Source organism: Heteronotia binoei, chromosome 16 (assembly GCF_032191835.1).
Source record: "Heteronotia binoei isolate CCM8104 ecotype False Entrance Well chromosome 16, APGP_CSIRO_Hbin_v1, whole genome shotgun sequence".
In the NCBI taxonomy this organism is placed as follows: domain Eukaryota; kingdom Metazoa; phylum Chordata; class Lepidosauria; order Squamata; family Gekkonidae; genus Heteronotia; species Heteronotia binoei.
This window is the reverse complement of record NC_083238.1, coordinates 10669456-10695366: the sequence shown is the minus strand read 5'-3', so window position 1 is coordinate 10695366 and position 25911 is coordinate 10669456. Positions and strand designations below refer to the sequence as shown.

General features: G+C 43.6%; 1 protein-coding gene across 5 annotated transcripts in view; it reads left to right on the top strand.

The window, feature by feature from the left end:
• Nucleotides 1-25911, top strand: part of ZEB2 (zinc finger E-box binding homeobox 2) — a 212795-nt gene that overhangs the window by 139810 nt on the left and 47074 nt on the right. For all 5 annotated transcript variants that reach the window (XM_060257293.1, XM_060257296.1, XM_060257292.1 and 2 more), the window contains 2 exons: nt 4675-4932; nt 15393-15464. In XM_060257293.1, the coding sequence (XP_060113276.1) occupies nt 4675-4932; nt 15393-15464 (330 nt within the window). The remainder of the gene's footprint in view (nt 1-4674; nt 4933-15392; nt 15465-25911) is intronic.

Genomic DNA, 25911 nt, shown 5'->3' with positions numbered 1-25911 from the left:
AGAAAAATAGACCAATCATAAGAATGATTCCCTAGCCAGTAAGAGCTTTCTTGGCTTAGATCTAACTGTAAAATTAATCAAACAAACCGAATCCAGTGGCACCTTTAACACCAACAAAGTTTCATTCTAGGTATAAGTATGCACATGAACATTTATACCCAGAATGAAACTTTGTTGGTCTTGAAGGTGCCATGGGTCTTAAACTTTTTTCTGTTGCTTCAGACCAACACAGCTACACGCCTGTAAAATTAATCCATACGCTGATACCATTTGAAGAATTATTTTCTTTCAGAGAAGAATAGGAAAGGTTTACTGTACTAGGGTCTTGTTAAAGATAAAGCACTGCGGCTTTTAAAAATAGCACTTTTTTAAAAAAGGAACTCATATGCCCATATCTCTTACTAGTCCCAAAGCTTGGGAAGCAAATTTAAGTACCAGATTTATATGCACTGGTAACCCCATATTACACATACAGTTTTACAGAAAATGAAACTTTAATATGATTCAGCACAAAATGGCACACATTGGCAATAAGTCAGATAATCTTCGTAGGCATGTAGCTTGTTCTCACTGACTTAACCATTGTAAGCACTATGCTGCATGGCAAATTTCCATGCAATACAGAACAGTACAGTACCTGCGTATAATTATGGGCCCATTTTGCCAATGCGACTGTTACACAGAATTGTAATTCATTCCTCAGAAGATTACTGTGAGAATTTTGGATACCGGGGCTGGTTTTGGACATTTATTACTGCTCTTTAGTTGTTGTTTTTTGCTGTGCCTCAGAGACAGATGTAAAGTTAGTGTCTATTTTGAGCCAGCAAACAGTATGTCTTACCCTCCTGCTATTGGATCGCAGAATGGAAGGGTTTGGGCCCCCACTTCTTCGTGGTTTTGAAGTAATTGTCGGTTTATTGTGCCAAGTGGGGTACCTCACTACATGTGCAAAATCTTGCTGAGGCTGAAGCAAAAAGTTACTAATTTGGCCTAATGGCAAGAACATGAGAGGAAGCTGGGATGAAAGGTGACCAGATGCGAAGGAGGCCTGGGCTCCTACACCTTAATAATTGTGCAGAAAAAGGAATTTATACATGTGCAGATTGTTTTTCCTGTACCACTTGCCACAAAGTCCTCTTGTGCATTGCTCCTCCTAGCACTTGGTCACTGTGTCATTGAGGTACCTCAATGGGCTACAATGCCATGCAGTCAACCCTCCAAAGCATCCATTTTATCCAGGGGAACTGATATTTGGAGATGAGCTGTAATTCCAGGAAATCTCCAGGCCCCTCCTGGAGAATGGCATCCCTAGCTAGTGTTTAGAGAGATTTTGCCTGATGAAGTGTGCTAAATTAATGAGAAGCCTTTATTTAAATCAGAGGGAAAGGTATGTTATTGAGAACTTGTTCAAATGACAGGGATGACGGGCGGTTCCCCTCTCCAGAAGTAGGAATGTGAGTGTGGAGTAAGGGGTGAGTGGGAAACTTTATTTCACTTTCAGCACCTCCAATTTATTTCCTTTAGGTGCTTCACTTATTATTTCTCACAACAAGCCATTTTTATTTAGCGGAAGAAAAAACATTAACAGGAGGGTTATATCCCACATAGCAGCAAGTACTCAGGAACATTCAGGGTAGGGGATTTTTTTTTTTAAGTGAGCAGGGCTTTTTTTGTAGCAGGAACTCCTTTGCATATTAGGCCACACACCCCTGATGTAGCCAAATCCTCCTGGAGCTTATAGTAGGCCCTGTACTAAGAGCCCTGTAAGCTCTTAGAGGATTGGCTACGTAAGAGGGGTGTGTGGCTTAATATGCAAAGGACTTCCTGCTACAAAAAAGCCCCTGAAAGTGAGCATTAGTGAATATGCACTTTTATCAAGTGCAGCTGCTATTGCTGCCAGTCTTCTGTTCATCTTCAATTCATTTAATTATGGGTTTGTGTTGGTTGCTTTGCAAGTCCCATTAAGAGGAATGGGAATCAGCCAGTGATAGATTGAATCGTACTTTAATACATAGAAATCTATCCTAAATCACCACAGTCTGTGTTTAGGTAATCTTTATTCTTATTATTTCAGATTATGGGTGGTATGCATGCCAGTAATTGGGAGAAGGAGCTGGGTATGAAGAGGGAGGAAAGGCTATGTTAACACTGATGGGCACTTCCAGCTTGCACTTCTGATAAAAAAGATGGCTGAGGCCTTCCATAAGTGAAGTTGACAGCAGTTATTTATTCAGTTCAAAAGTATTTACTACTATTTGTGCGAGAGGACCCTAAAGGTTGTGAAGTATTGTTGGACTCCGGTGGTGATGGATGATCTGTTCCTGACCCCATATAGTGAGACATGACTTCATTGCATGTTTAGATTGTTCTGATATTTGGGACTCCTCAAGGGCTGTTCATAAATCATTTATCTTTCTTCCTCCCCCTCCTATTTTTTTCCCCCTTGAAGAAAATATTTCAGTTGCATTGCTGTAGGAGCACTAATGTGTCACTTGGGATAGCATGGCCCATGCCAAAAGAGACCTTAAAAGGCATGTTCCCCCCTCCTTTCCTGGATAAAGGCCTTTTAATGCCTGCCCAGCCTTAGATAATTTTATTCACTCCTCCTGGACCTTTCTTTATTCCTCCTGTGCCCAGAGATCACTTTTTAGGAGTTTGGTTGAAAGCTTCCCAGGCCTTAGGATCCTTTGTTGAAGCCCTCCCCCACCTCAGCGTTCAGAAAAAAAATTTGTAAAGAAAACTTCTGCTTGTTGCTAAGAAATAGTTAAATCTCAGTCACCAGGGGGAAAAAAAATAAAACAAAACAGAAGCACATTATTGATTGTAGTAAGGTATATCTGGACCACACAGCAAGAGCAGAGATGTTAGAATTTTTTTTTTTTTTTTTTTTTGCTCTGAGGGCATTACCCAGCCTGAACTTGCCTAAACCCTCGTGGTCACACCTCCTGAAAAGGTTTTGTTTCTCCCGTCAATTGGTATTCAAACCAGGTCAGCAGATTCTGTTTGCCCAGCTCGACTGCCGTTTTCATTTTAATTTGCACCTGTTGTGCAGTTGTTTGGAAGGCAAGTGCAGACCCGCGGATTATACAAAGATCATATTATGAACAGATATGCACAGTGTAATCTTTTTGTCCCCAGACTCACATGACAAAAAAAAAAAAATCTTTCTTCTTGTTCCTTAAAAAAAAAAAAAGACAAAAAAAAAACCCTCCCTGGGAACTTGTCAAAGCAAACAGATATGACTGACTAAAATTTGTAACTAGGCATGTTTCAAGAATTCTCCAAAAGCATTATGAACCTGACACACAATCCTTTTCATTTATTTTCTTCCACTTTTGTATAATCCGATAGCTGGCAAGAGCCACTTGAGATAGCTCAGTTGATAACTTAGCAGGATTGCTTTATTAGGCACAGAGAAATCAAAATGAACCTGAAAATTGTTTGCGCTTTTTCCTACAGGCTTTCCCCTCAGCCTGCCTGCCTCTCTTTCTCTCTCTCTCTCTGCGCATACACATACCCCTTGTTCTTGTGATCTCATGCTTTTAACTTGTGTGTGTGTTTGTGTGTGTCTTTCTAGAGAGGTGGGTTAACAGTTCTTGGCAATCGTGTGTGTGTTTGTGTGTGTAAAACGGCTGGTGTGTTTCTCTAGCTGAGTTAATGTCCCATGTTTATTACTCTAATCTTTCTTGTCTGGTGGTAAAGTGGACAATTTATGTACTAGCATGTAGGCTGAGAGCCTTGTGAGGGCTGACTAATTCAGAAACAGCCACCTTCAATTGAGTTCACAGACCTTATTTACAGGCTGTCTATTTTAAGAAAAAGCTACTGAGCATTTCTGGGACTCAGGGTTGCAAAAACAGCTTGCTTATTTTTGTGAGTTTGTGTGTGTGTGTGTGTGTATGTATGCAATTTTCTTCTAGTCTTGGTTGTGCCACTTTGAAATTGTTTGCAATTACGATAATATAAAGACATCTCAGCATTAGTGTTAACAGGCTGGACTATATAGTTCTTAATTTTCTCTTTAAAAATTGTGCTGGCACATGTTGAGTGAATTTGTTCAATGATTGTTTTATGTCAGGCAGATATATATGTTAGTGAACATGCACACAGTTTGAAAAACTGTGTATGTACACAGAACACAAATGACATCTGTAAAAGCAATGCATGTATTGCTCATGGGAGAGAGAGAGAGAATAAATATGTGTGTGTTAATTCATGAGAACCCTAAACAGATCTACCCAGAAATAAGTTCCATGTTATTTAGTGGGGCTTACTCCCAGTAACGGTTTTTAGGATCGTAGCCTTAATATATATGTTTCATTGTCCATGTGAAAATACGTGTATATATTATAAATACATTTTACACTGAAAATCAGTGTGAGCAATTCTTAATTCATATGATGAAACAGATACATGCAGTTATTCCTATCTTGTTTCCAGAACAGCTGTCCTTTTCTGGCTATTTTAGTTGCTGAAAAAAATTTGATGTAAAAGATTTAGTGGTTAGTGGTACATTTTGTATAACTCTGGAATAGATGGACTGTTGGTCTGATACAGCAAGGCCCTTCTTATGCTTTATAACCTGACAAAGAAAACGTTAACTCTTTTAAAGAACACACTAATTGAAATGGAACACAATATCTCAATAGCAGGTCATTTCTGTTCTTTCCACAGTAGTGAACTATGAGAATGTAGTGGAAACGGGTTCAGAAACAGATGAGGAGGACAAGCTTCGCATTGCAGAAGACAACGGGATCATTAGCACACTGGACCAGGAAGCCAGCCCGGCGAGTGTGTCTAACCATGAGTCTTCCACACATGTGAGCCAAGCACTGAGGCCGAGAGAGGAGGAGGAAAACGAGATGAGGGATGGTGGAGTTGAGCATACCTGGCACAACAATGACGTCTTGCAAGCCTCTGTAGATGGTTCGGGTAAGCTTGAAACTCAAGACTTGCCTGTTGAAGCTATAATTAAAAGTGTTCGTTGTTCACAAAACAGAAGAACACAGTACATGTCTTTCCATACCCACAGCCTGGGCTTTTTTTCTGGAGGAATGTGGCAGAACAGAGTTCCGGAACTTCGTCATGGAAACAAAGGTCTCAAAAAATGTTTAAAAGTTCATGAAGGGCACCCGTGTGTTTCTCCTTCATTTCTCTCCTCAGAGTTCCGGCACCTCTTTTTCCAGAACCCCCCCCCTGCACACAGCTATATGTGTGGTGTGGCAGAACTGAGATACAAGTGCTGATGACAGATGATGAGGTGATACATATACAGCCACATTGCAGCCATTGCATTTATTATGGGATTAAATTTCTGTTTGGAAACAGCTCTAGTTAAAGTCTACACTTGTGTGCACATAATATGCCGTTTTTTTCACAGTACCCATTTACACTTGTGTGTAGATATTATCAGAGATTTATTTATTCATATTTATAGTGCACAAAAAGGATCCTCGTGCGAAAGCTATGAGTTTACAAATGAATGTACCAATGTAGAACTGAAGAGCTGTTTATCCATTTAATATAGCTTCATTGTCTGTCTGACACCTTGTATTGTCATTCAACCATCTAATCATTTCCTTTTGTTAAGTGCAAATAAGATTTCACACTTCTACCTGGCCAGGTAGTTCTTTTATTATTTAACAGTTAAGTATGTGATAATGATTGCCAGTATTTGGCAGGACTCTCTTGGGAAATAAGAATGGGCTTAGGCCAAGCGTAATAAAAACACAGGAAATAACATCGAGTGAAACTTTGTGGCCCACACTCTGAGTGAAAACCCCTGATCTATTTTTTTTTCCCTCAGCAAATGTACACCACGTATAAAAGTGCTAACAAGGTAGAGAATTTACATGGTTTTCTGGCATTTTCTTGAGAACCTCTTCAGATGAGAAGCCATTTACACCAGTTAATATCTAGGGATGCATAGTTGACCTGGCCTTCCTTAACCATTGTTCTAGATCTGTGACCAAACAGTACTAAAATACAGCCAATCTACCTGTAGCATGTGTACCTACAGTGGTATTAGTGGCAAGAGTTCAGCACATGGAGCAAGAAGGCTTGGGAACTTAGTTATATCACAGAGTCTGTTCCGTGTTACTGCCTGTCTCTTCAGCACTAGTTCAACAAACTGCAGAATCTCCCCAAAGCACAGAGGACTGTGTAAGTATTCCTGTCTGCACTAAAGTGCCACCAGTTTGTGGGTGGGATTGTATTCACTGCGGCTCCAGCAGGAGAACCTCTACTTCAAAAAGAATAAATCAGAGGAGTCTCTCCTGGTTATTACTGCCCTATAATAATAATAAAAAATTAGCACTGGAAGCCCACCCTGATGGATAGCGGAGTCCTTGATCTAAGAATATGCTCTTTATATAATGGCAATAATGAAAATGTTCTAGAAGGCACTCCACTAGGCACTGCTGTCAAACAGACTCCATTAATTTTAGTGGGGATCATGAACACGCTTTGTTAAAAAAACGTAGTAGATCTGTTGTTGGGTTGTTTCCAAAAATTGCACTTTGACTTTTAGCAATAGCTCACACATAAAAATAAAATCAAAGAAAGATAATACAGAAATTGTTTTCCATTTATGCTTAATTTTTACTGCCCTTATAAAAAGCTTTTAGCTGGAGTCTGCTAAGAGAACAGTACTGCTCCCATACTTAAGAATTGCACTGAACGTGCTACATTATATCCCACTTGGGTGCACCACGGTGCTTTCCCTTTTTCCTTTCTCTTGACAAAGCAAAGCAAAGCTAGTTTTGTACTCTTGCAGCTTCTAATTTTGTTTTTTTGGTTCAGCTTTCTAGAATCCTTGCAATTCAATTCAGCGCATAAACATTTATCGCTATATCCATTAAGACTTTTTTAGATTTTCAACTATGAGGGAGTACTCAGCCAAAGATGCTTGAAAGATAAATACGTTTAATTAGGGGCAGAGGATGATCATTAAAGGAAGTCTGACTGCTGCAGAAGTCATTAACAATCTTAAATGAAATTTTTATTTTTATGATAGCCATTTACATGTATAATAAGAGCCAATGATTCTTGGGAACAGTGTGACAGAAACAGAGTGTAGCGAGAACTCATGTAAGACATAGTATTTAAATGAGCTGGTGTTAGCTATTCATATTTGTTAATGAACTAGATATGCAGGGCTATAAGAATGAATGTTCTGATGCTTTAAATTTTAATATCTGGAAATCAAGGGTAAGGACCAATTACTAGGAATTCCACCCTTAAAAGGAATAATTAATGATGACATAACAAATGTACCATTCCAAGTTCCTAAAAACTTTGCTTTAAAAAAAATAGGATCAGTCCTATAAAGAAAAGATGGAAACCAGAATCTTAATTTAGTATTTTACAACGAGAGCCTTATTTTCCCCAAGCATCATATGTAATAAGCTTCTAGGGTCACCTTGCAGGTTTTTGATCACCTGAGCTAGTGGAGCCAGCAATGCAAATAAGCAGACTCTCTTTTGCTCCCTAACTTTATGGTAAATAAAACAGCATTCTGGTCTTACCATAATTAAATAAATTGCAAATCCCTAATCCTATTTAGCCATCCTTCTTACACAGGCCAAGAAAGTTGCTCTGCGATTACCTGTCTAGTTGTAATGATTGGTAATGATTTATTGTTTCTTTTTTATTGTTCTAAAAGTGCCCTGATGTGGTGCCTTGATGTCTAATGAAAAGAGATTGGTCTTAAAAAGCAACTCATTGTTTATCCTGACTCTTAGATAACACATTTTTTTCTCATGATAAAATATTTTTCTTATTTATTGTTCAAAACGCGCTATATAGACAATAACTCTGATTTGGGGGCTGCTTGTTCAGTTGTGCTTTATCCCTGGTGCCTGACTGTCTACCGCAGTACCTCAGCACATAGCTTTACTCTGAGATAAGCCCCCTCTCCTTTGCTCTTTCTCCCATGCTTTCTGTAGTTTGCCTGCAGGATGCAGGTTTTGAACTGAAGAGCGCAGTGGAGTTCTTACTGTGCCTTTCCGGTTTCAGCACAATCAAAGTTTTGTGTTTAGAATTGTCCTTGACATTCTTTCGTCCCACAATGGGGTGGACACAGTGTGCTGGAAACCATGACATCATTATCACTGACACAGACTTAAATAAATCACCTGCATCTTGGCCTCTTTCTGCTTATTCAAGGATTCTTCATCTCAAGGAAGAAAGTGCTCTTTATTTTTACAAACCTTTATCCCAGGGGTGGCTGGAAAATGCAAACTTTTACAAGTGTTTTCAAAATAAATATACTCTGGCGTTCTCTAGGCAGGCATGTTGCACTCAGTTATGTGTGTTCTGAAAAACTCAGGTGCCGTGCAAAACTAAACTAGCTCAAACCATAGTCTCTAGTAGTACAAACTAAACAAATGTAAATCCAGATATTTGTAGATTTGTTAAGGGCATCTGACAAAAGGTTGGATTCCGGTCTTTTGGGTGCTGTTTTGACATTAGAACATTTCTAGAGATTTCCAATATTACACAAATATTGGTGAAACAGGAAACAAGCTCACTGATTTTGTACTTGATGGATTTAAAATATTACCGTTTCAAACTGTTGTGGTCAGGAAGAAAGGGATGTAAAGTATGATTTGCTTCATTTTAAAACCAAGTTTAGATGAAAACACAACAATTTAGGCCAGCACTGGCAGGGAATTTGATGATGATCAGCAAGAATGGTACCAAAAGAACCTTGAGCATTTCAGGATGCACTTTGGTGACCTATTCAAAACAAGAACCACCTTTCTCTGTGTTTGAGCCTTTACTAGATTTTGGGAAACAGCTAGATCATAATGCAACTTCTTTGTGCTTCAGAAGAAAATTACAATGAGGAAGGAAACACAGTTGAAATCTAACATTACCACTGTTATGCAAAAGAAATAAGAAAATGCTGTTAATTGTTTTCCCCTTGGTGACTGGGTAGATGTGCCCTCAGATGGAAACAAACTTGTGACTCCTTTCTACCAGAAATCACATGAGCTGATCAAGGAAGGGGGAAAAAAATCCACACAAGCTATATTTATATCCAGCACTAAACCTCTCACAAGTGCTGTACCTTGATTCAGCTTTCTGGTAAGCTGCCACAAGACATACCACAGTTCTGTTGCGATGTATAACAGCATATAACCTTTTATCAATTTCTAAAGGTTTTGGGATCACACTGCCCATGTAAGAATGTTCTGTAGAGATGGCAAAAGGCAAAATAAATGTATACTCGATACAATGAATGCCTGTTTATGCATGCATATTTTAACTGAAGAGCTTTTTATTTTAAGCCACAATGCATGACTACATGTTGTATACTAGATAGAAAGCTCTGAAGTAAGTCACTTTGGCTTTAGTTTTTATTATAATGATACAATTAGGTCCTGTTATTCAGCCATCTGATTCTTGTAAAATGTGACCCTTGAAAAATACTCCCAAGATTATAAATTTAGGAATGAACCAAGAATAGCTTTCAGTTTACACAATTCTGCTTCTTGTGTACAGTGTTGGTCATAGAAATGGATTAATGTTGTACCATTTTGTATCCTCAAAACAACCTTATGCCAAAAAGCAATAGCAACATTTTTAATAACTGATCATTTAAATGATTAGATTCCTAACAAGTTTCTGTCTCTTCAGATAATTTACAGGTTCACCATAGCTTGTACATTTTTAAACCTGTCATACTATTTTAGTCCATTTTCTGGATTCTTTTCATTGATCATTTCTTAAAGGTTTGACGCTGTTCACCCTTTAAATATTAGATACACATCATGGTTTTGCATACCTATTCAGCAAATATATGAATGCAGAATTCTGGCTGGGAAAAAGTGTATGAAAATAAATGGGCCAGAATTTTTATTGGATGCTTTCTGCGATTACTATTGTGGTGGGGTAGTATCTTTAAGAAGAAGATAAGAAGAAGATATTGGATTTATATCCCGCTCTCCACTCTGAAGAGTCTCAGAGCGGCTCACAATCTCCTTTCCCTTCCTCCCCCACAACAGACACCCTGTGAGGTGGGTGGGGCTGGAGAGGGCTCTCACAGCAGCTGCCCTTTCAAGGACAACCTCTGCCAGAGCTATGGCTGACCCAAGGCCATGCTAGCAGGTGCAAGTGGAGGAGTGGGGAATCAAACCCGGTTCTCCCAGATAAGAGAACTCTGGCTGACCCAAGGCCATTCCAGCAAGTGCAAGTGGAGGAGTAGGGAATCAAACCCAGTTCTCCCAGATAAGAGTCCGCACACTTAACTACTACACCAAACTGGCTCTCCAGAATATAACTGGCACAATCACATTGGCTTAGATCTAGTCTCCTGCTTGCATAAACAGAAAACACTTCACTTATGCAAAGGGAAGGGTACACTGCAATTCCACTTCTCCTGCTGCAATTGTCTTGTACCTATTGGTACAGGAAGGAAGAGATAGGGTAACCCATTCTACCAGTAGCACTCCTCTTGTGATTCTCTGGAGCCTGCTGAGTTACTCATAGCCAGGGCCAGAGCCAGGCTTTTTGGCACCCTAGGTGAGGCTAGGGTGCCCATGTCCATCCGTCTGTCCACTTGCTTTGAAATCAGATTCACTTGGGGGGGGGGCACCCAGAGGGGCTGTTCCTGCTTGCCCCCCATGCCTTTTCCTCTACAGTGAAGGAAGGTTCTTCTCAAACTGGCCTTTGCTTCCCTTCTGGCAGGTGTTCTCCCCCCTCTCTGCCTTTTCAGTACACCCCCCTCCAAATCCCACTCCACCCAAGAAAGCAAACAAATCAAAGGGCAGCCCAGACTCCAAGCAGCTCTCTGAGCAGCAACACAGGGGCTGGTTCAAACTCCAGCCTGGGTATCTGATTGTGGCACTTCATGGCACCATTGGCCAAGGGGCACCTTTGCCATTGCATGCACCCTAGCTCCTTCTCGCCCTCTCCCACAGCCTGGAGAGCCCTTCTCTTCTTGGCAGCTCTTGGTCAGGAGTGGCCTGGGGCATGCACAGATGACAGTGGGTGCATGCCTGCAACCACTCAGTGCCCGGGACGGGCTGGGATGGCATATCACATGAATTTTTAAAAAGTGACTCACAAAGGGGAAGAAACACCACTGCTTGCTTGTAAACCACAGGCTGCCATTGTTGGGACTCCTGGTACTCCATCGGAGCTGGGAGGGAGCTGGGAGACAGCCACGCCCAGCACACCCCCCAGGAGACGGTCCCAGCCCCGATAGGCCAGTAGCAGACAGCCCCGCCGCTGCAGCCCCTGGTGCCCCTCTGCTCCTCTGTCGCCACTGCTGCAGCTGCACACCCTCCTCCCCCGGCTGGGTGCCCTTCTCCGCCATGCCACATGCACCTCACGGCCCCTCATGCCAGACCTGCCCCCACCTTGCCGGACTCCAATGCCACCTGGCTGCCCATCCCAGCTGCTGCCGCCCCAGGCCTGTCGCCTCTGGCCTGCAGTAGCTCCCCCCTGCCACCAGATGGTGCTCTAGGCAGCGGCCTACTTGGCCGACTCCCTAGAGCCAGCCCTGCTCACAGCTAACAAGCCTTCCGCAAGACTTATTTCATTCGTGGTTATAGTGTCAGATTGGGTTCTGGTAGAACCAGATTCAAATCCCCACTCTGCCACGGTAGCTTGCTAGCTGACTTTGATCCAAACACAGATGCTCAGCCTAACCTACCTTACAGGGTTTTTGTGAGGATAAGAGAGAGGAGAATGATAAAAGCTGCTTTAGGTTCTCAGTTGGGAGAGAGGTGGCATATAAATGAGCTAGGTAAATAAGTAAATGCTGCTAGGTTAACACAGTGCCACATGACATGAAATTTTGCTGGTGCTGCAGGTATGAACATATATGAAATTGCCTTATACTGCCTTGGTCCATCAGAGTCAGTATTGTTTATTCAGACTGGCAGCAGCTCTTCAGTGTCTTAGGCAATAGTCTTCCACATCATCTACTACCTAATCCTTTACTGGAGATGGTAGGAGTTGAATCTGGAACCTTCTACATACCAAGGAGATGCTCCACCACTGAGCCATGGACTTTGGGTATGTTACACTGGTGCTACCGACAAGTATGTTCATGTGGATGTCTGTGATCGTGTACAGGTCTCTGTTAACTCCGGAAGAGAAGGTGTAGTTACTTTCTCCTTATGAAGCATTTCTGCAGAGAGCTACTGTACCAAAAGCAAATTGACTGATGTGCATTTCTTTCTAGACTCTTCCTAGCAAACTCAGGGCGGCTCGGCGGTGCTGATGTTGTTGGACCTATCGGCTGCGTTCGATACGGTCGACCATCGGTTACTGACCTGCCGCCTTGCCGACGCGGGGATCCAGGGGTTGGCTTTACAGTGGCTTTCCTCTTTCCTTGAAGGTCGGGGACAAAGGGTCGCAATTGGGGGTGAGCTATCCCGGAGGCGCACGCTTGATTGTGGAGTGCCTCAGGGGGCGGTTCTCTCCCCGATGTTATTTAACATCTATATGCATCCCCTTGCCCAGATCGCCCAAAGGTATGGGCTGGGCTGCCATCAGTATGCTGATGACACCCAGCTGTATCTGCTTATGGACGGCCGACCGGTCTGCGCCCCAGAAAATCTAGACCAGGCGTTACAGGCTGTGGCTGGGTGGCTCAGACTGAGCAGGCTGAGGCTAAATCCAACGAAGACAGAGGTCCTTTGCTTGGGTCATCGGGGTCCGGGGAGGGAAATCCCCCTGCCAGCTTTTGACGGTGCGCCGTTGATAGCGGCGAACAGGGACAAAAGCCTGGGGGTACTATTGGAGCCCTCCTTAACGATGGAGGCTCAGATAGCAGCCACTGCCAAGTCCGCATTTTTTCATCTTAAGCGGGCAAGGCAGTTGGCCCCCTTCCTGGAGCGCGATGATCTAGCAACAGTGATCCATGTCACAGTCACCTCGAGGTTGGACTACTTCAATGCTCTCTACATGGGGCTGCCTTTGTGTCGAACTTGGAAGTTGCAGCTAGTGCAGAATGCCGCAGCCCGGCTGTTGCTGGGGCTCCCAAGAAGGGAGCACATCCGGCCGGGGCTCCGGGATCTGCACTGGCTGCCAATAACTTACCGAGTCCGGTACAAGGTGCTGGTTATTACCTTTAAAGCCCTATATGGCCTAGGACCTGCCTACCAGAAGGACCGTCTCTCCCCACATGTTCCCCAGAGAGTACTGAGATCGGGAACTCAAACCCTCCTCGTTATCCCTGGGCCAAAAGAAGCCTGCTTAAAATCTACCAGGGACAGGGCCTTCTCTGTTATGGCCCCTTCCTGGTGGAACCAGCTGCCGGAAGAGGTGAGGGCCCTGTGGGACCTTGCTCAGTTCCGCAGGGCCTGTAAGACAACCCTCTTCCGGCTGGCCTATAACTAACTAACAAGAAACTAAGTGTGGTTCTATTAGACTTCTGCTGCTCTTAATGTTTTAAATGTTTTAATTATTTTAACTGTTTAAATACCTAAACCTAATTTATGTGGGATTCTATGTTGTAAGCCGCCCTGAGCCACTTGGTGGGAAGGGCGGGATATAAATCATAAAATAAATAAATAAATAATTGGTCCAACGTCCAGGTAGCACCACTTCCTCTTTTCGCTTTTCCTATTCACACAAGTATTTTATTCATGTGAGCAGTGCTACATGTGAGTTTATGAACAACGGGACGGTGGAGGGACGGGGGAGGGACGGTGGCTCAGTGGCAGAGCATCTGCTTGGGAAGCAGAAGGTCCCAGGTTCAATCCCCAGCATCTCCACTGAAAAAGGGTCCAGGCAAAGAGGTGTGAAAAACCTCAGCTTGAGACCCTGGAGAGCCACTGCCAGTCTGAGAAGACAATACTGACTTTGATGGACCCAGGGTCTGATTCAGTAGAAGGCAGCTCCATATGTTCATGAACTGCAAATGCAAAGCAGCAGCAGCTCTGACAATCCCAAGCACTGAGCAGATGACCTGACAATCTTGAAAATTGTTGCAGTTAAGAACCCTAGTAGCACCAGCTGATGTGTAAGAGAGGCTTATGGGAGTGACACAAGTAGACCAGGGGGATGAGTGAATCTGTCCCAAGTTAAGAGTTAGCATGTGCAGAAGCTGAAAATCCAGCTCCAAAAAGTTTACATTTTCTCTACTACTAAATTCCAGGTATTTGCAAAGTAAAGACAGCAAGCTTAAAAGATTATATTATTCTAGACGTTAGCTATTCAGAATTTCCTTGTATGTATTCAGTGTCATGTCAAGTAATGTGCCTGTGCTTCTTTACATAAATAATTTAGATACATCAAGAATATTATTAAAATAAAGTCATTTACTGAATATTTCCAACTGACTCGGGGAGTGGGAGAAGGTCTGTTCGTTGGCCTTAAGAGATGCTGCTATTTTTAACCATTTGTAATATTTATAGTAAACTACGTGAGATCTCATTAGGGGAGGGCGGGATATAAATTTGATAAAATAAAATAAGATCTTAAATTTGTATTCCACATCTCCCCTGCCGTCTCAGTTTTCGTACAGCACACATGTTATGTATGACATGTTTGGCCATAGATCTAGTAGACAATTTCTTGTGATCCTGATAGTGTTTCTTGACCAATAAGATAACAGGAATATAATCACTCAATTAACACATTACATTTGACAACACAAAAACATAGTTGATAGCTGGGACTACCTGTGTGAAAATGAAATATAGCCCTATTCATAACTTACAGAGAACACATGTATAATCAATTTATAGTGTACACTTAATTTTTTCTTTAGCAGCGTTTTCGCACTGACCTTACTCGGGAGCGACGTCCCTCTTCACTGCGCAGCGTCTGCGCGGATTTCGCACTAATTTCTCCGCAGAACCCGGAAGAGCCGCAAAGTCCTACGGCTTTTGCGTCGCAAATATAAACTGGCCAAAAACCAGTTTACATTTGTGACGCAAAAGCCACGGGACTTTGCGGCTCTTCCGGGTTCTGCGGAGCAATTAGTGCGAAATCCGCGCAGACGCTGCGTGGTGAAGAGGGACGTCGCTCCCGAGTATGGTCAGTGCAAAAACGCCCTAAGTCATTATTATGTTATTTTCAGTGAATGCACAGCTGAACGTGTGAGACTAATCTCACAGTTATCCGGATACTGGTCTCTGTTTGCAGTTTTGCATAATGAAGGGTGCATTGGCTCATTCTTACAAAAAGATGTATGCGTGTACAGGTGGGATGTATGTGCATTCACTGTAACATGTGAACAGACCTGGAGTGTTCAGCTACCATGAATAATTTTGTGAATTTGCCTGAAGAAAGCCATTGTGCAGAGACCTATAATCATCCCGTTCTCTGTTTTAGCTGAAAGAATTGTTCTTGTTACTTCAGTTTGTTTGCAGTTTTAGCAAGCTCTTCTCTCAAGGACAATAATGAAAAAGAGCATTTTTGTATTACAGAAGAAATGAAGGAAGAATATGACACCATGGGGCCTGAACCTGCCATCCAGACCACTGGAAACAATGGAACAGGTACTTTTGGCTTCCATTATCTTGGGTTAATCAACAGAAGGAATAGGCCACATTGTTCACATTTCTGACTGAAAGCTTGCAATATGTCTAACAACCTGTATTTGTAAATTTCTCTGATGCTTTCGACCTGATATAAACTGGCGGTCCCGTCTTGGTGGTATGGAACTTCCAACAGAAATAGATGGGCTAGGATAGCTTCACTTGTGTTTGTCTCTCCCCTGTTTAACGTGACAGCATCCTTGGGAGCAAATACATTCCAGCAATACATCCCTTGGGAGCAAATACATTCCAAAGGTGACCAAGTTTAAGGTAGCTGAACCTACCTTTTTGTAAAAGAGCCTGTACAAGTACCTTGATAATGACAACTGGGTACACTTTTCATATTAATACTTAAATCATGTGTTCCATGCAGTGTACTGTTCTGAAACATGGAGCGTTTTAATCAGAAAGGGGAAAAGTGAGCATATATTGATAAATATAAACTAGACTTGCGTATGAACATGTGAAGCTGCCTTATACCGAATCAGACCATCCTTTCCTTGTTCTTGGAAATTCATTCTTATTTAGAGTATAAAAGAATGGAATATTGCTGCTGAAGAGGCATTGTTCTAAGTGATCTCTTATTTATTTTGAAGCAACTGCAGAAGTTGTGTCTGTTTAAGCTCTTTTTTTGATTGACTGAGAGGAGTAATTTACATGCTTTATACAACATGCCCTATATAGGTAGCCTACACATTTCAAGACTGTGCGGAACTATTCTTATTGTGAAGAACATCAGTATTTGACAAAATTCTATCCATCACATGTTACAGTCCTTGTGACTGTAGCAAGGACTTTGGACCACACATTTATTGGGATTTCCATGCTTCCCAGGGAACTGCTCAGGAAGGCACCCTGCATGCACACCCAAAGCCCTGGTTTGGCACAAGGTCCTACCAATAATTTCTCATGCCCCCCCAATCAGCACTAGGGGTTATTGTGAAATCCATCACAAGTCTTCAGCCAATGACATAGAGGATTGCATTCCCTCCTTCTGCCTCCCTGCTAGGCTCTGCCAATGAGGAAGAGATTCTTTATCCCTCCTCCTGCCCCCTTCCCAGGCTTTGCCAATGAGAGAAAGGTCGTTTTCGCACTCACCTTCCGCCGGCGCGACCCCCCTCTTCACCGCGCAGGATCTGCGTGGATTTCGCACTAAACACTGCGGAGCAGCCAGAAAAGCCGGAAGCTCCCGTCGCAAAAGCCGCGCAAACGCCAAACTGCTTTTTGGCGGTTTCAGTTTCCCTTTCCAGGCTTTCCCTTTGTGCTTTGCTTTCTGCACAAAGTAATTAGTTCAGCTATGCTTTGAAGCATGTGACGCAGTCTTTTTCCCACCTTAGCTGGCTGGCTCATGCCAGCCGTGGATTCTTCTGATCTGCAGCGCTAGAGCACATTAAGGTAGAAGCTTTTTTCCCCTGGCTCTGTTTTAGCCGCAGATGGGAAATGTTCAAAGGTGGTTGGGATCAGAGGGGGTGGGTGGCAGCAGCAGTATCTGTATTCTGCCTTTCACAAGTGGACTTGTGATCATTTTACAATGTGTGAGGGTGCCCATGAAGCTGTTTTGGCCCTTGAAAACACTAGGGTTTCTGCAACACAAGCCCACAGTGAATTGAGGCATCTCAGCATTTAAAAACCATTGTTAAATGGTGATAATGAATTGGTGCTTGCAACAGCTTTGGCTTTTCCCCAGCTTCTCTTCCCATCCACATGAAGCAAAAAAGCCGCCCTTCCCTTGCATGTCAGGCAAGCCGCAGCTACAAAAGAAAAGCGTGTGCATGTACTTGTTAAGGTTGCCAGCTTCATGTTGGGAAACTCCTGGAGATTTGGGAGAATGGAGCCTGGGGAAGGTGCGGGAGGGGCATTAATCAGGTATAATTTTCTCCAGTCTGGTGATCACTTGTAATTCTGGGAAATCTCCAGGCCCCACCTGGAGGTCACCAACCATATTGTAGTCAAGCCTGTGTTCTTCTAGCTATTTTTAAGTCTTCCTCTAGCAAGTTATGTGGAGCCAAATCAGAGCAGGGCTGTAGGCCCTTGGAGGGGTGAGTGCAATGGAAAACTGTGTGAATCAAATTGTGTGAATCATCCATTCAAGAAAACACACCTTCTTCTGTGATCTCTGTCAGCAAAACCTCATTTCATGCTCAGAGGAAGAAATAGACACTTTTTGCTGTGGGAGATTCCCATTTAGCACACTGCAACTCAGGACAGTGAGAGTGGGAGAGTGGAAATCTTCATACATTTACAAGTCTCTCTGGTCATTTTCGCACTCACCTCCAGCCGGCGCGACCCCCCTCTTCACCGCGCAGGATCTGCGCGGATTTTGCACTAAATGTCACGGAGCAGCCTTTTGCGCCGGAAACTCCCACCGCAAAAGCCACTCAAACGTAAACCGCCAAAAAGCAGTTTCCGTTTGCGCAGCTTTTGCGATGGGAGTTTCCGGCGCAAAAAGCTACTCCGCGGCATTTAGTGCGAAATCCGCGCAGATCCTGCGCGGTGAAGAGGGGGGTCGCGCCGGCTGGAGGTGAGTGCGAAAACGACCTCTGTGTATCATGTGTAAATAAAGGAAGAGGATATTTGGTTTCAAAGAAAATGGATTATCATTTAACCTTCTTTGTAGAATGATCCCTTGTAGAGAGTTTTCACTACATCATGGTGCATTCATAACTAAATAAATAACGATGTGCTCACCACCACTGTACTCATTTGTCCTCCCCTGCATACATTTTTTTCTGTCTATGGGCCTAGAAGGTTCTTAATTGTTCTCACATTTGCCTTCTCCTAACACCATTTTCATGGCCTGAAATAACCTTGGGAGCTGGTAAAACTTATGTGTGGCCTTCATTACACATTGTTTCCTAGTGGAGCAAATAGGAGCTCCCTGGGGGAATTAGCAGTGGGGAAAAAATGCATGGGGGGGATGCTTAAGACTCTTCCCTGTGCATACTATAACCCCAATTTGAATCAGGTTCCTGGAAAACATGGAATTCTCCACCCATGTATGATCCAAAGCTTCTGTGATGGACGCAAGGACTTTGTAAAAATGTGAACCAGTTCTAGTGTCTGGTACCTCAGAGTTTAGAAGTGTAAGATTAAGAAAATTCAGGGGTCTGCCTTACAATTGCTTTCCTCTTTCCTTCAGGGTCGGGTTCAAAGGGTGGAGATTGGGGGACAGTTGTCCTGGAGACACCCGCTAGTTTGCAGTGTGCCTCGGGGCAGTGCTGTCCCCAATATTGTTTTACATCTACATGCGCTCCCTTGCCCAGATTGCCCGGAGGTATGGGCTGGGGTGCCATCAGTATGCAGATGACACCCAGCTCTATCTATTGTTGGATGGCCAGTCTGACTGTGTCCCAGAAAATCTGGACCTGGCGCTGCAAGCTGTGATCGGATGGCTAAGGCTGCATTGACTGAAACTGAATCTGATGAAGGTCCTTTGCCTGAATTGCGCTGGTCCTGGTAGAGAGATTCCCCTATCAGCTTTTGATGGGTGCCACTTATGAAGGTGCCCAAGGTCAGAAGCCTGGAGGTACTACTGGGGCCTTCATTGACAATGGAGGCCCAGATAGCAGCCACTGCCAAATCTGCCTTCTGTCATTTTAGGCAGTTGGCTCCCTTCCTCAAGCACAGCAATCTGGAAACTGTGATCCATGCTATGGTGACCTTGAGATTGAACTACTGTAATGCTCTCTACATGGGGCTGCCCTTGTCCCAAATCTGGAAGCTGCAGTTAGTGTAGAATGTGGCAGCCAGACTGTTATTGGGGCTCTCCATGTGGGAGCACATACAGCCTGCTATGCAAGCACTGCCCTGACTGCCTGTGGCATACTGGATTTGCTACAAGGTACTGGTTATTACCTTTAAAGCCCTATATGACCTGGGATCTGTCTACCTTAGGGACCATCTTTCCCCATATACTCCCCAGACGGTACTTCGATCAGGAGTTCAAAATCTATTATCGATTCCCAGGCTTAGAGAAGCAAGGCTAAAAAACACACACACAAGAGCCTTCTCTGTTGCTGCCCCTTATTGGTGGAATCAAATCCCAGAAGACGTCAGAACCTTGTGGGACCTTACTGAGTTCCACAAGGCTTGTAAGACCATGCTATTCCATCTGGCATTTGATTGTTAGCTATGGAATCTGACAAAACGATTACATCAAATCTGCTGTTCGACCACCGAGTCCAAGAGATGTGGCTGGCGCCTGTTAAGATTACTTGAATGCCGCCTATTTATTTATTTTTGTATTGAAATAGCACCTAATATTAGTGTAATATTATATACTGTAGTTGATGATTTTATCATGAATGCGAGCCACCCTGAGCCTGCTTCTGAGGGGAGGGCAGGATATAACTCAAATAAACGAAGTTAAACTATACTAAAATGATAAGCCAATGAAAATACCTTCACTTGAGGAAAACAATATATTTTGTAATCAGGCAGGACAGTTATTCCCCATTTCCCCTACACCTGCTTCCATCCTAATTAAACTGTTTTAAAGTTCCATTTATGAGATGAGATCCTTATTTGGTGCCCACTTGACATGTTGCTAAAGGAGGTGGCACCAACCGATGCAAGGATTTTATTACTCACACATCTCCATTGCTAGTATACACCCACATGTTCTTATTAGACATCACAACAAGCTGACTTGCCTAATTCTTGTGGAGAAAAATAATGGAAAAATAAAGCCCTGTTGGGACTGTGGTTCTGTTCTTTGTTCTTCTGTACATTAACTTTATGTAATGGAGAGTAATCAGCTGAGTAATATGGAGCCATAGATTTTTATTACCTTTGTATTGCTGCATCACTGCAGAAACTGAAATAGCCGTATTCACACATTCTTTTCTTTTTAAAAGATTGGGTTTTTTTTCTTTTGAACAGATTTCATGTGCACTGACACTAAGAATTTCTTCTAAAAGTCTCCAAATAATATTATTCCTATTTTAAATTCAGAAATAAAGCTAATTTTTATTAAAAGGACCACAAATAAAAACTTTTAGGATTTTCCCATCAGGCCTTGAGACATGTCTGCAATTTATTATTCTTTCTGTAAGAGAACTGCTATAACTACAAAGGTTTGGTGAAATATGTAATAACAATGAGTAATTAAATTGTCTGTTGATATTAAGAATATAAGAGAAGCCATGTTGGATCAGGCCAATGGCCCATCCAGTCCAACACTTTGTGTCACACAGTGGCCAAAAAATTATATATATATATATATATATATATATATATATATATATATATATATATATATATATATATATATATATATATATAGACACACACACACTGTGGCTAATAGTCACTGATGGACCTCTGCTCCATATTTTTATTTAACCCCCTCTTAAAGCTGGCTATGCTTGTAGCCGCCACCACCTCTTGTGGCAGTGAATTCCACATGTTAATCACCCTTTGGGTGAAGAAGTACTTCCTTTTATCCATTTTAACCCGACTGCTCAGCAATTTCTTTGAATGCCCACGAGTTCTTGTATTGTGAGAAAGGGAGAAAAGTACTTCTTTCTCTACTTTCTCCATCCCATGCATAATCTTGTAAACCTCTATCATGTCACCCCGCAGTCGACGTTTCTCCAAGCTAAACAGCCCCAAGCGTTTTAACCTTTCTTCATAGGGAAAGTGTTCCAACCCGTTAATCATTCTAGTTGCCCTTTTCTGGACTTTCTTCAATGCTATAATATCGTTTTTGAGGTGCTGTGACCAGAATTGTACACAGTATTCCAAATGAGACCACACCATCAATTTATATAGGGGCATTATGATACTGGCTGATTTGTTTTCAGTTCCCTTCCTAATAATTCCCAGCATGGCGTTGGCCTTTTTTATTGCAATCGCACACTGTCTTGACATTTTCAGTGAGTTATCTACCACGACCCCAAAATCTCTCTCTTGGTCAGTCTCTGCCAGTTCACACCCCATCAACTTGTATTTGTAGCTGGGAATTTTGGCCCCAATGTGCATTACTTTGCACTTGGCCACATTGAACCTCATCTGCCACGTTGACGCCCACTCACCCAGCCTCAACAGATCCCTTTGGAGTGCCTCACAATCCTCTCTGGTTCTCACCACCCTGAACAATTCAGTGTCATCTGCAAACTTGGCCACTTCACTGCTTACTCCCAACTCCAAATCATTTATGAATAAGTTAAAGAGCATGGGACCCAGTACTGAGCCCTGCGGCACCCCACTGCTTACCGTCCTCCACAGCAAAGACTGCCCATTTATACTCACTCTCTGCTTCCTATTAATTAGCCAGTTTTTGATCCACAAGAGGACCTGTCCTTTTACTCCATGACTCTCGAGCTTACTAAGGAGCCTTTGATGAGGAACTTTATCAAAAGCTTTCTGGAAGTCAAGGTAAACAACATCTATTGTGTCTCCTTTGTCCACATGTTTGTTCACCCCCTCAAAGAACTGTAACAGGTTAGTGAGGCAAGATCTTCCCTTACAGAACCCATGCTGAGTCTTCCTCAATAACTCGTGTTCATCAGTGTGTCTACTCATTCTGTCCTTGATAATGGTTTCTACCAACTTTCCTGGTATTGAAGTCAGACTGACTGGCCTGTAATTTCTCGGATCTCCTCTGGAATCCTTTTTAAAGATGGGGGTGACATTTGCTACCTTCCAGTCCTCAGAAACAGAGGCAGATTTCAATGAAAGATTACATATTTTTGTCAACTTTCAGAACTCTTGGATGTATGCCATCCGGACCTGGTGACTTATTAGTTTTTAATTCGTCAATCAGTTGTAGGACCTCCTCTCTTGTCACCTCAATATGACTCAGGTCTTAATCTGCCTGCAGAAAAGCCTGCATGTCCAGGGCTTTTTTTTTTTTTTAGCAGGAACACATAGTAATGCAGTTCCAGCTGGCTTGTTGTCAGGAGGTGTGGCCTAATATGCAAATTACTTCCTGCTGGGCTTTTGCTGCAAAAAACCCTGCGCAAAACAATGGTGGTATCAGGGGGTGTGGTCTTATATGCAAATGAGTTCCTGCTGGACTTTTTCTACAGAAAGATCTGTATGGAAAGATCTAATGGAAAGATCTGGAGATGGACGCAAATAATGTCCTTCTTCACTAGACTAAGGTCCTGTTGAAACATGTTGGCTCTAAATAGAATGTTGGTAAAAACAAGTTTCATTAGGTGTGCAGTCCACGTGATGGCCACAATATTTCAGTGCTACAAATGTGGATATAATTACCAAGTACCAGCTGGGAAGGGGCTGTGGCTCAATGGAAGAGCCAAAGTCCCAGGTTTAGTCCCCAGCATCTTGAGTTTAAAGGACCAAGCACAGGATGTAGCCAGAAAATTGTGGGTGGTGGCACATTGGGAAATCTGGGGGCAGGGGCAGGAGAGAGAGGGGGCAAGTGATGTTTATTTGGACTGGAAGCAATAATAGCTTCGAGAGGGGACTGGAGCAGAAGAAGAACAGAGCTGTTATTGTCTGAGAGAAACCAAGAGCAGGATAAGCATGCAGATTTCTTAATCAGCTCAGGAGTAATACATTTCTGCAATCCAGCAGCCCCCAACCCCACCAGCTGCATAGCTGTGATCCCTTCAGGTATCCCTAAAAGGGTCTGCAGACCATTTTTCACTCACTGAGTGAAACGTTCTCCCCTCCTTTTAGGGTTGCCAAGTCCAATTCAATAAATATTTAGGGACTTTGGGGGTGGAGTCAGAAGACATTGGGGGTGGAACCAGGAGACATTGGGGGTGGAGCCAGGAGACATTGGAGTAGAGCCATAAGCAAAATTGTGACAAGCACAATTGAACTCCAAAGGGCGTTCTGGCCATCACATTTAAAGGTACAGCACACCTTTTAAATGCCTTTCCTACATTAGAAATAATGAAGGATAGGGGCACCTTCTTTTGGGGCTTACAGAATTGGACTCCCTGGTCCAATCCTTTTGAAACTTGGAGAGCATTTTGAGGAGAGTCATCAGATGCTATGTTGAAAATCTGCTGCCTCTACCTCAAAAACCAACCTCTCCAGAGCCCCAGATACCCCCAGATCAATTCTCCATTATACCCTATGAGAATCGATCTCCATAGGGAATAATGAAGTGCCCAGCAGACATTTCCCTCCCACCTCCCCCGCTCCGTTTCTGACGACTATAAAGTGGGGGAGGGACTGCTCCCACCTGGGGATTGGTATCTCTACTCATGATTTGCTGAACTTGCAACTTCTTCGAAGTAACACAGAGCAACCAAAGGTTCAAGTTTACCTTTCCTATGCAAACAACCTCTGAAAACCTTGTGCAACCAATGGAAGGTCTGAGCTGCTTTCACAGGCAATGGCAGCAGCCATGTTCTTCTGCCTACTCCCCTCCTGCCCCCATTCAGCCTTAAAGACACGGACACACCGTTCCAAGAGAAAGCCTTGCCTCCAGAGGTGGAAGGCACATGATGGCTGTGGGGGTGGGGCTTCCCCCACCAGTCAGCTGACTGGGGGTGGGAAGGAGCCTGGGAAAGCGAGAGAACCCCCACTGGGACCTGGGGATTGGCAAGCCTACCTCCTTTTCTTGTCTTTCTCCACTTCCAGCTGCTTGCTGCAGATGGGAGGAGGAAATGAGAGACCATCAGACCATAACAATTTGGGGAAATCCAGGTGAGGGAAACAGGAGGACTTGGTAGCAGCCCCCCTCTAGCTTGGCAAGCTTCTAGCCTTATCTGCGAGGGGGAAACAAGGATGTGGCAAGATATTCCATCTCTGCCCCTCTGGATGGCAAATGCAGGCTTGCTGGGTTTTCTTTCAGTGACTGAGGAAGGTTCCCTCTGTCTGCCAAACACCTGGTGGCAGGCCAAGCTCTCGGGGCCAGCACTGATGGACGGAGGGGCTGCTGGCCCAAACTGCGCTGAAACTACAAGAATATTTCTTGCCATGTGACTGTTCCAGCCTGACCAGACCTTCCCAGGCCTTTGGGGCTCTGGTGTTCAGACTGCTCCAGCTCATGGGCCAATCCTTCCATCCTCTTCCAGGGAGCAAAGGTCCCCAACGCTAGCCCTGAGAGCCTGGCCCACCCCAGGTGTTCTGCTGCCTTCCACTTCACCCTGCATTTGGCAGGCAGGGCGGGGGCAGCAGTGGTGTGCCACAGCTTGGCATGATTTACATTTTAGAAGAATTACCAGGAAGGTGAAGTTGTAGGTTGTGGAGAGTAAGTTGGGTGGTGAGGCAGCGGTTACAGGTGTGACAGGCAGTAAGTAATGTGAGAAACCACTACCTGAGATACGGGAGACCTGCTGCTAGTGCCTTCCTAAGCAGAGTTAAAACCTTCTAAATTCTGTAACTTCACTGGGCTTAGAAGGGTGTGACTTTGTTTAGGATTGTGTTGTGAGACAATGTGTCTCTTTATGAAAGTGTAGATTTTCTAGGATGTAGTCCTGCATATAGGCGTTATTGAACATATGGACATATGAAGCTGCCTTATACTGAATCAGACCATCGGTCCATCAAAGTCAGTATTGTCTTCTCAGACTTGCAGTGGCTCTCCAGGGTCTCAAGCTGAGGATTTTCACACCTATTTGCCTGGACCCTTTTTTGGAGATGCCAGGGATTGAACCTGGGTCCTTATGCTTCCCAAGCAGATGCTCTACCACTGAGCCACAGCCCCATTCATGGCTCTCCAGGGTCTCAAGCTGAGGTTATTCACGCCTACTTGCCTGGACCCTTTTGAGTTGGAGATGCCGGGGATTGAACCTGGGACCTTCTGCTTACCAGGCAGATGCTCTACCACTGAGCCACAGCCCCATTCATGACTCTCCAGGGTCTCAAGATGAGGTTTTTTCATACCTATTTGCCTGGACCCTTTTTTGGAGATGCCAGAGATTGAACCTGGGACCTTCTGCTTACCAGGCAGATGCTCTACCACTGAGCCACAGCCCCGTTCATGACTCTCCAGGGTCTCAAGCTGAGGTTTTTTCACACCTATTTGCCTGGACCCTTTTTTGGAGATGCCAGAGATTGAACCTGGGACCTTCTGCTTACCAAGCAGATGCTCTACCACTGAGCCACAGCCCCCTTCATGGCTCTCCAGGGTCTCAAGCTGAGGTTATTCACGCCTACTTGCCTGGACCCTTTTGAGTTGGAGATGCCGGGGATTGAACCTGGGACCTTCTGCTTACCGGGCAGATGCTCTACCACTGAGCCACTGTCCCTCCCCTATTCTTGCTCCTTTTATTTTTACAGGGCTCATCCACATGTAACTTTATACTTAAATGTTGTCCTAGTCTGCAGTGTTGGTTCTGGTTTTGTTTGTTTTTTTACTCTGAGTGGTATGTATCAATAGATACCCAGTACACATACAATAGATAACAGATTTCAAAGTTCTATAGTTCAGCTAACCAGAAGCAAAAAGGTTTCTACCTGATTGCAGTTGGAGTTCCACCTC